Below are 11246 nucleotides of genomic sequence, written 5' to 3'. Positions count from 1 at the left end.
CTGTACAATGATTTACTTGCATAAAGTTATTTTTGCGAGTAAATGTACTCACCGTAGAGGACTAGAATTCCGAGGCTTGCATACATAATTGTGGGTATTTGCATGTTTCTCCTTGACACCTTTGAACTCTGATAAATGTCACATATCTGCTTCACTCAAGAGCAGAAGTAAATCGCTTTGCAGAGAAAAAGGGGATTGGAATACCCGAAAAACTAGGGTTTTATTCACAGGAAAAATTTCCCTGTGCAGTTTTGTTTTCATAAAAAAATTCCATCACAAAATATGATGGCTCTTCTATGCGCAATTGTAAAATATGTAGAAATGCACATTTGAGTGTTTCCATTTGGTGTCATAACCAGCGATTGACCCAGATGTGAATGTAAAATATTAGTACAGTTACAGTCATGCCAGGATTAAATGTCTATTTGTAGATTTACTCCTTTAAGTTCCCTGTGTGTGGGTGAGAAGTGAGAGTGAGGGCAGCAGGGGGACAGTAAACTTGGAGGAGTAATGACTTTTGAATGAGAGGTGTTTAAATAGGTCCTTGGGTAGTTACGTATTCACCCTGGTAAATCTGAAACAACACAAGTAAATGAGGTACCGCCAGTTGTGTCCCTACTTCATACGCCTGTTTTATGGTACATTGTTTTTTAACAAGAATATTGTTCATTCACCCATCACCAGGAGGCAAAATGTGCAGCTGTGCTCTGCAGCCCGGGGGCCAATGATGATAAACGTACGACGTTTGTTGGTCTTTCCTGTGAAATGGTGCTAAGAGCGTGTTGCCGTAAACCAGAGAACCACGCAGTGTATCCTCCTGCTCCCCTCAATGTATTTTGATCATTTATTGGAATGCCAGCGAGAACTGGCAACACGGCCTCCATAGGAGGAGCCTCACGAAGAGCATGCAGAAAGCCCCCTTACGTAGCGCCCTTGGATTCGTTCCCTTACGCACTGCCTTGTATGACCGCTGCCCAGTGGCAGCTCCTCCACTAAGGCAGAGGAGCCTCGCTCTTTGAGCAGTGCAAACAGAAGAAAATAAAACGATAATAACAAAGACGTTATCATTTTATTTTTCACTGCCGACTCGGAGCCAGGTTACGGCGGGTGGGACTGGCTGGAGCAGGGACAGTAGTGGTTGACACTCCCTAACTGCGCATGACGGTTTGGCCCGCCCTCTTTGACCGGCCAAGTCATGTGCACTTTGCATGCTCCCCACCCGGCTGTAATGCACGGCCTGGTGAGGAACATGCACAGGCTTACAGTCCCTTTCTGAGGCAAGAACCACGGCGCTCAGACCAATCACAAAGCTGCTGTAAAGCAGCGTCGAGATTGGCTGGGAGAGTCTGGGAGCCTAGGTGCTTCCGTTCTTCCAGTGCACTGCCGAGAGAAGAGGACGCAGGAGGGGTCGCGGTGTTTGTAGGTTGTTTTTTTATTTTTATTTTCACCCCGCCTCACCACCCCAGTTCAGAGGCAGCCTCCACTCTTCATTTTTTTTCATTGTCATTTGTGATTTAGCTCTCTATTGAAGTGCATGTCCTGATACTGTGCCTATTTCTTTATTTTCGCTCTCTCACTCTTTCCCTTAAACCCCCCATCAGGCTCTCTCTCCCCCACCTAACTGCACATTTTTACCTTTAACTTAACTACAACACTGAGCACCACTCTGGCTTGGTGTCACAGATTCTCTCTCGCCCACCTTTTTCCCACTCCTGCGCTGCATTTCTCCCACCTCCCGCCACTCTCCAGGCATTCATTACTATTGGCTTTGTGATTGCCACATGCCTTGAAAAAATGTTCCGGCAGAAGCAACAGTGGTGGCCGGCATTCTTTGAAGCTGTCATTTTCATACTTCTAATATTGGCAACACATTCTGTGATACAACGTTCCGTGATTCAAAGTTGCGCCAATCTCTAAAATATTTTGGTTGATACTTCCAAGCTGATCTCCATATTGTGTGACACAACACAATGTCATACAATACAGCCGCCACTTAGCAAGTGTGTTTTTTATTCTTCCAACATGGTTTCCACAGTGGGTAATGCAACATGGTGGCCAACTTGGAAATGCATTCGTTAAACTTCCATGATGGGTGCCATGCCGTGTGATGTAACGTGGCATGACACAATCTGTCTGCATTTTAGAAGTACACAAAATACACTTCCAAGATGGCCAGGCACCACTATTGTCTTTGCTAAAGCTGCTTCAAGTAAACAAGCCAATAGTGGCAAACAAGAAGCACTGGCAAACCGATACAATATGGCTTTGCCAATGCTTGATACCCTTTGAAGGTAATTGATTTGCTTATACTCTTGATGAGCTGAAAGTCATCAAGACTATTATCTCTTTCGACCAAACCCTCTCCCTCGCATCATCCTTTCAAGCATGCCATTACATTTACACTCATTTTGGTAACAGTTAGAACTCTGGTCAAAGCTTAAATTCCCTCTCCATTTTCACTCTTACTTTCTCTTACCCTTTTCCCCTTACTCCCTCTTGTCTTCTTCCCACATCTTTCCCATCTTAATTTCCCTTGTTCGCCTTGAATTAAGGAAGTGCCTCAAAAACTCTTCTTTCCACAAGTAATTTGTTGAAAGACCAATGATGGTAGTGGATCAACATGTTTTCATTACAGGCACGGGCCTGGGTCTGCTAGCCGATGAACGACTTCTACTTTTTGCATCAAGCCACACATGGGACAACCTGTGGCCGGATTGAAACATGGGCTATAAATCTTGGACTCTAAAATGGGACGTCATGGGAAGGGCGAGGGGAGGGTCTGGAATTTGGCAGGGAGTTCTATTTTGTTTTCTTCTTAGCTGAGTATGTACATTTCTTTTTTATAATGATTACATTTTAAAAAAATTATTGAAGCCTAAACTACCCATCTGTCCAATAGAATTCTAAATTTGACTGAAAATCGTATTATAACTGTCCTTATACAATAAGGTATTGTGCTAACATATACAAAAAAATAATGAAAATATTATTGAACGTGAAAGCAATAATGATGTTTTTGTCACCTGATTGAGTTGTCTGGGAAGTCTGGTTTATGGGAGAATCAAGACTATGCTGCTATTGCCATAGTATAAGTGGGAGGTTAGGGTGTCGGATTTATTTAAAAGTAAAATGATTAAAAGAAAGAAGAGTTCAATGGACAAAAATTACATTTAAAAAAGTTGTAACAGGGTGCTACATTGTGTGATCAGAGTGAAAAAATAGTCTATACTCAGTTAAGAGAACAGAACAGGGACAACAAACAATTGAAAATAATTCCACCGTCCCAAATAAAAGATGTAAGAAATACTGATAGATAGACTCTGAGGTAAAGTGATTCAGATGTTTTTGCATTGATATTTTCGCATAGAATCTAACATTGTTCATTTTATTGTTATGTCAACTGCTTTTGTCCTTAATTGTAGCCTTGTTTTCCAGTTCTTTGTTGTTTGTTGTAACTCTATAATGGCCAATTCTTAGAAAAAGGCTGCAGTTTTTAATTTTTTTCCATAGAAATAAAATACTCTGTCGGAGGCTTTTGGAAAATGTGTCCCTAGGAAATACTCTGAGAGCCACTACATGCCAAACTCTACTACGGAAAGCAAAGGTACAACTTATTAACCCAACATTTAGCCTAATATGCAAGTGCGGAAAAGGTGGTGTAGTGCTGGAATGAGATTTGGTAAACTGTGCTGTGACCCTTCAAAAACTGAACCACGGATACTAGGTATGTGGGAGTTGGAGATTAGTGAAGCTGTCCAACCTACTATTAATATTCTGAATCGGAGGATCCTGTGCAGTTAGGTAGACTCTGTGTAGTTTATGGATTCTAGAAGACAAGGATCCACTGGGTATTATGATTGAAGTATCCTTGTGTTGAGGAGCTCACAGTGTGAAAGCTGGTGTGGGATAATGATCTGGCTGCATAGCTCACTTGGTTGAGCCCTGACTGCATTGACCATGTGCACCAACAGTTTGAGTACCAGCAGGGTTTACGCAATCTTTAACTTTTTCATGGAAATACAATTTGCATCAGATTTGTAGAGTACACTATCAACTGGGAGGGTAGCCTACCACTGAGTTATTGAGTAAAATACACATTATTTAAGTATCTAGAGCAATTTCATAAGTCCACCTCCCACTATTTCTGACCATGCCATATGTGCATTTATTGCAGTCCTATTTCCTTTTCTTGTGTCTGCCTTCAGCGCGAATAAAACTGCTGATGCCCCAGTGAGCAGTGATCAAATCAAACATTTCTTTCTTGGGGGATGTAAAAGTCAGAGCGTTTTAGTGTCACTAATTTGTGGGGTTAGAAATCTTTAAGGACTGCAAGTGGCAAAACGACAAGCATTAAATTATCAATGACAATTGAACAGCCCAGGCGTCTCACCGAAAAAAAGGCAGCGGGAGAATAAATAGCTCACTAAACATGTTTTATGGAAGATGCATGCACAAGGCGAGACAATTGCAAGCCTGTCATTAGCAAACCACTTTGGGATATGACAGGAAACCTGCTACATCATTCCTGTATTCGCTGCGGTATACGGAGAATGTGCCTTCGTGCGGCTTTTTGATATGACTCAAAGACCGAGGGTTCCACAGGGAGATAGTGATTCTCAATGCCTCTGTTAAACAGGTAATTTGGATCCCTGACAATATTTATGATGTGATCCAATAGAAAGCAGCTGAAGGACAAGAAGAGGTTGAGGAAGATGTGCATTAACGCTGGCCTTTCACCATCCACAGAGAGCAGCATGAAGAGTGACAATAGCCGCTAGTGCGTTGTCCAGAGTCCATCACTGAAGGACAAATGTTCTTAGCTCTTTTTCCCAACTCTGGCTTTATCTGGATAGACTATATCTTGCTTGAAAACAACAAACTCCAGTTTCTTAGGTGTTCTACTGTTTTGTACTCTCAGAATCCCACCACGGTCAATGCATTCTAATGGGAATGGTGTTGGGAAGGTTAGGGCCAAAACGTCGAAAGTCCAGTGATTCAGAATAAAGACCAAGAGTTGGCAATCAGCCAGAGTACGACCAAAGTCTATGCAGGACCTCTTGGAGCTGCCAACAGTAGGGAAGCAGGTTGACAGGGTGGCTCAGGTAGTATGCACACTCTGCCAATTTCTTTTTATCTACATACAGTAATTATTGAGACCGCCCAACTGTAGGTGACATTCACATGCCTTGTAGACTTGTACTGCCTTCATGGGGGTGAGACACACGCAAAAAAGCGCAGAGGACGATTGGAACGGGAACAAGAGAAGAGTCTATGGGCTATTTTCGTAAATATGCTTTGCATAGATTTAGAAATTACACATATCACCATTGAGTCACTGCATTCTCGCACGGAAATTGCTATAGGAAAGGATTGAACTTGAAATTTGATTCCTCCTTCGGTGGTTTGAAATGCCATAAATAGTCATGTTTCAGTTAGAGTCGGGCTGCATTCCCACTTCATGAGTGCTGGACCTACTTACAGTCAAAGGCCCATTTCCCATCCAGGACAAATGTGCAATTGACAATATTGTCCCAAACTCTGGAATCAATGTCTGTTAAATAGCTGTGTATAAAGACTAAGCCTGGGCGGAGTTTGCGGAGTTCTGCTATGAGGAGCTCTGCAAGCGGCAGCGTGTGTTGGATAAATGCTGTTCGCTGTGATTTTCAGAGCCAGGTGCGTGTCTGCACTATGCAATCATCGCGAACGGCACCATGCACAGCGCAAGCGAGCGCTGCTTCCTTTCTGCTGCTCAAGTAGATTTTTACACGAGCGGCAGCTTTCTCAACGCGAACGGACAATTTCCCAACGCGAGCGGTCGGGACCATACACAACCACTCGCAATGAGAAATCTAAGTGCCTGCGTTGAGAAATCTAGCCAAGAGGTTGATTTTCCACGGTCGCCCTCACCAACTTGTTGTTGACGATCGCGAATGAAGAAAAATCTCACCGGGAAGTGGATTTTCCTCGCTCGCCAACTTGACGTTGATGAACGCGAGCATGGAAAAAAACTCGGAGTGGAGTTTTTTGGAACTCTGCGAGCTCCACATAACACAGAGTGCGGAAATCTCCGCAAACTGTGAGCGGAGCGGAGTTCACGGCCCAGACTTAATTAAGATCTAATATGGCTGTAATTCCACAAAGATTTTTTGACATCATTCAATTGACTGAAAAAGATTAATCATGCGGCATTTAATGATTGTCACAACCTGGAGCGGATTTTTTTAAGTTAATTGGGTTTCGGACCGCTTTTTCAAAGTAAAAAATGTTTTGCATTAGCACAGAGAACAGTTTAATGGGAGAAGGTTATTTTTCACGTGGTTTAAGTACAATGTATGGTGGAAGGGGCTCTTTTTACACTGATAAACAAATTAAATGTGTTATACAACATCCATGCACTACTTGATTTGTAAAAATATAAGTGCCAGTCCCAGGGTATTTCCCAGCAGCTGCCTCAACTACACCTCCTACCACAGTTGTCTAGTGCAGCATTTTGGACTATTGCAGGTAAACCCATGCTGTGGGGATGGCCTGAAATCACACAAACCGATTTGACATGTTTTAATAAATACATGTTTAAATTTAAGAATGAATAAATCTGTGTAGCACAGTTTTGTAAATGAAAATTACCTAAGGGCAATTTATTCTGAATTAGAGTATAGGGTACGCAAAAACACACAAATAGGGAGGTTTTTCCTTTGTGTCTAAAGGCAATGTGATCAGAGCGGTGGTTCACAAGTAGGCCCGAATGAAATTTCTTTTAATTTCCTTTGCAAAACCACGAAAATGCACCAAAAGTATGTGAATTCACTCACAATGTTAGCCATGCAATGTGTGCTATTTTTTCACAAAATGTGTCCTCATATCCATTTTTTATTTAAGTAAGTATTTTGTAGCAAAAAAAACACAGAAATTCGCACGGTTTTAAAACACAACAGCCACTCGCGTTCCCCTTGTCCGCCTTATTCCTGTACTCTTGCAATCGATTTTTAAGTTGAACAACATCACAATTGCGTAATTTGGGGTCATGGCGTAATCATGGCATTTCGCATGATAAGAGTAACGTGAAATGTTGGAAATTATGTGATTTCGCTGGCGAAGGCGAAATTTTACAGAAGCCAGTTGAGACGCACTAGCAGCCTAAATAGGTCTCTTCACACCAGACAATTTGTAAAATGTCTGTGTTGGTCTTTCAGTCTCAGTAGAGAGAGAGACCTATAACAAACCGCACAGTCCTTGTCCCCAACGATTTGCGAAGATAATCCGACTCTAGAACCCATGTTTCTTCTCTGATCTGACACCTACCTTCAGGTATGTGTTGGGAAAGCGTCCACGCATCAGCTGGGTCAGTGCCTCGACATCCACCGAGATGTCCCTCAAGTGCATCTTCACAGTGAATCCGCTTCCAAACCTTGAGGATAAAGGCCAGATGCAATTGTTTTTGGAAACACAAAAGAGAGTCGTCACCAGGCCTGCGTTTTGTGGGTTATCAATCTGTTTTTAATCATAGTCCTATCATCGAACTACATATATTTTTCTAAAATTAAGAATGAAAACATTTTACATTTAAAAAACATCACAGACAGGTCTAAAAAAGATGACTTCTCAAAAGTCAGTTCATGGAAATACTTAATACAAATATTCCACTCATTATATCCATTATCTTGCTTTTCTCAGTTTGGTGTGAATGCAGGATTTCCGAAATTCCTCCAATCCCCTCCACAGGACATAGCTAGCATTCCCTTCTTTCAACGTCTATCTTAGTTGATCCATTCCTCAAAGGTTGAAGGTATCATCAGTGTGTTTTCATGCTCCTAACATGATAACAACAATAGCCATCATTCTACCAGTCACAGCTACCAAAGGAAGAACAGGCAGTCAAATATTCTCAAGGGGATAATTTTTTGTTGACTGAGTGGGTATCTTTAAACTATTCAGTTCAGAGAATAGTGGGTAGCTTTCTGTCTGAGAAACAGACAAAATGTGAGAAAGAACGCCTGATAAGTTACAACACTATCAATTTCCTAATGTAAATGATTTCATTCGCAAAGCTTAGTTCAAGTGTAATACAGATTAAATAGACTCTGGTAGCACAAGTTTAGGAAATTGATCAGAAATGAGTGTAATGTGTTAAGTTTGATCAAACATTCAAATTTGGTTCAATAAAATCTTGCCTCTGTTCCTACAGACTATCACGCTTTCAATTACGCATCCTCACAGTTCCTCCAAAGAGATACCAAAATAATAAGAAACAATAATTTGTTATATTGGAAAGAAAACTTGCAGTAGCTTAATAGCAAATATTAAAACATTGCAATGTTGAGAGCTCCATTGAAAACAATGGAGTGCTCCAGGCTTCTAATGGCCGTTAGAAGCACGGAGCTCCAACCTTGTAAAGTTTGTTCACAGTTGTTACTGTGAATAATAGGCCTCACTGAGTTGTTTTACAAATTAGAACATTCTGCCCTTTAGGGCCGGAATGTTCTAATAGCCTTAGAACCATACGTAGAAACATGCGCGGGCGCCCACGCATTCGTGAGGAAGAAGCTATCCAGGAAGCAGCAAGATGGAGCCCCGGGATGCGGCTGCTCAGGTAAGTAATTTTCTTTATGTTATGTTTATAAGTAATTGTAAAATGAGGGCGGGAGGGAGGTGGGCGGCGGGCAACTCTGCTCCGCCGCCGGGTGTGCGTAGTCTGCCCCTGCTACGCCTACTTTGCGAAGCGCAAAGTGGGCAGTACTATGCACACTCCGCGGGCGGAGCGGAGCACTGCGCCCACCCTTAGCTCTAAGGCTATATTAGAACATTGGAATGTTGAGCGCTGCATTGAAAGCAATGGAGTGCTCTGGGCTCCTAATTGCCGGTAGAAGCCAGGATTATCAACCGTCCAATGTTTGTCTAGAACAGCAACAGCTGTGAACAAAGGCCTAAGGGAGCAGAAGGGGATTTCAACCCCCTTGGGTTCCGTGAGGCTTTTGCTTTACATATTAGGACTTTTCACCCTCTAGGGGCAGAATGTTATTAGAGTCCTCCACAGCCCCTCATAGCGGGCTCTACTGGCCATTAAAGGCCCGCTCCCTTGTTAAAGGCCCAAAGCGGGCCTTTAATGGCCTGTAGAGCCTGCTACGGCGGGCTCTAAGGCTATATTAGAACATTGGAATGTTGAGCGCTCCATTGAGGAGCTTCTGTTTAAAAAAATGTTTTGTTGCATACTTCACGGTCAAACACAGCTTCTCGCCTACAACCCTGGGGCTGGCAGCACATCTTTATGAACAGCAATACACAGCTATTAAGCCAACAACCCCTAGGGGCAGGCAGCGATCTTGAACCCATAACTCTGAAGAACAGTATGCGTAAGGGAAACTTAGAAAGCTACCCAAAAAAACCGAAACCAAACATACTCAGCTTGTGTCGCTAAAGTATCAATCCATATGCATAAAGATGTGAAAGGTCGATAAACATCAGTGTACGGTGGAAGGCTGAACCTATCTAGCATGTACTGGCAAGACCTGCGTCCCCTGTATGCAAACCCCACGTTGACCCTAGGAGGGAGGGGGGAGGGGAAAGTAACCAGAGCGCACAACCACCTCGGCTTATGACATATCTTCAGCAGTGATCACCACCCACCGTGGGCTACACAGACGCAGTATTCACAATGCCTTCCAAGTCCACGGGCGACTCAGTATTAGTGTCCTCCGCTCTGGCAAGCAGGAATGACGTGTAAAGTCCCCAGAAGTTCTTGGGTCTACTTCTGGGAGGAAGGAGCTCGCTAAAAGTCTCTGTTTCTGTGCTACAATAAAGCATACTGTGCGACCATTGTGCTATTGTGGGCAAGGGGCCTCTCGACCAATACATTGCAACACGCCGCTTAGCTATGAGAAGACCCATGTCCACTAGTCTAGGTATCGGTTTAGGCAGCAGTTTAGAGTACCCCAACAGAGCCATAAGCGGATCTGGAGTTATCACTGTCTCAACTATGTTCCCCAATTCCCGAAAGATAGACTCTCAGAATTTGCACACCCCTGGGCAGTGCCACACAAGGTGGATAAAATCCGCCGGTTGTGCTCTGCATCTCTCACAAGCCGAGGTGTCCCTTAACCCATATCATTGTAATCTCTCTGGGGTGTAGTAAACTCTATTGACAAACTTGAAGTGTATTAATCTGTGTCTGCCGTGCAGGGAAATACGTCGAGTGCTGGTGCAGCGTTGCTACGAGAGGTACCAGACCTGATATGATTTTAGCAGCCTACACAAGCAACCCTACACTCTTCCTACTCCCTGCTGACGAGAGGCAACTACCTCGAAACACGTGTCCAGGGATGGCTAACGCTACTCTGACTTGCACGCACCACTGAGCATAGGCGTACCCGCCGATGCTGACTACAGGGACCACAGTTTATTGGGGTAACACGCAGGTAGGTCAGCAACGTGCGACCATTTTGTTTAGTTATTTAGTGGCTCCCTGAGCCCCGAGAGCTGACGGGCTCTAGGTTAAGCACCTGCGTTGCTACGAGAGGTACCAGACCTGATATGATTTTAGCAGCCTACACAAGCAACCCTACACTCTTCCTACTCCCTGCTGACGAGAGGCAACTACCTCGAAACACGTGTCCAGGGGTGGCTAACGCTACTCTGACTTGCACGCACCACTGAGCATAGGCGTACCCGCCGACGCTGACTACAGGGACCACAGTTCATTGGGGTAACACGCAGGTAGGTCAGCAGTGTGCGACCATTTTGTTTAGTTATCTGGTGCAGCAGTAAGTCCACGTTGAGTCATCAATAGTTTGTTGCAAATCCCGTTGCCAGGCTAACCGAGCTTTAGAGAACTGGTGCGCTCTATGGGACATTGCTAATTTATATATATATTAGTAACCATTTTATGAGGTGACTTAGCTTTAAATATATACGACAATTCCAAAACTTCAGGGGGTTCCAGAAGTTCTTCTCCTAAAATGCCACCCAACGCTCTCCGCACTCTATGGAATTGAAACCGTTGTAAGAGAGTGCTAGGAATCACTGGGTCCTCCACCTCTTCCCAAGTCTTAGCTGTGCCATCTATAAATAAATCTCCTGCCGTCCGTATATTCAATGATTGCAACACTCGGATTACCCCTTTATCTCTACACGGGGCCAACCAGCGAGTCCATTTGATGGGCATGGACGGGGCATATAGCAACGCCCCCTCCTGTAATTGCAACATGTTATGCCATGTATGGCGGGTTGAGTTGACAGAGTCCAATATCCCC

The 11246-nt window shown here is 43.7% G+C and overlaps 1 protein-coding gene across 1 annotated transcript in view; it reads right to left on the bottom strand.

The window, feature by feature from the left end:
- The window catches only part of LOC146857855 (uncharacterized), a 651000-nt gene that overhangs the window by 17827 nt on the left and 621927 nt on the right, over positions 1-11246 (bottom strand). The window contains exon 55 of the mRNA XM_085648551.1: positions 7303-7408. Coding sequence (XP_085504677.1) covers positions 7303-7408 — 106 coding nt within the window. The remainder of the gene's footprint in view (positions 1-7302; positions 7409-11246) is intronic.

The sequence above is a fragment of the Triturus cristatus genome, chromosome 3_2 (genome assembly GCF_964204655.1).
Source record: "Triturus cristatus chromosome 3_2, aTriCri1.1, whole genome shotgun sequence".
NCBI lineage: Eukaryota > Metazoa > Chordata > Amphibia > Caudata > Salamandridae > Triturus > Triturus cristatus.
This window is presented reverse-complemented; position numbering and strand designations above follow the sequence as displayed.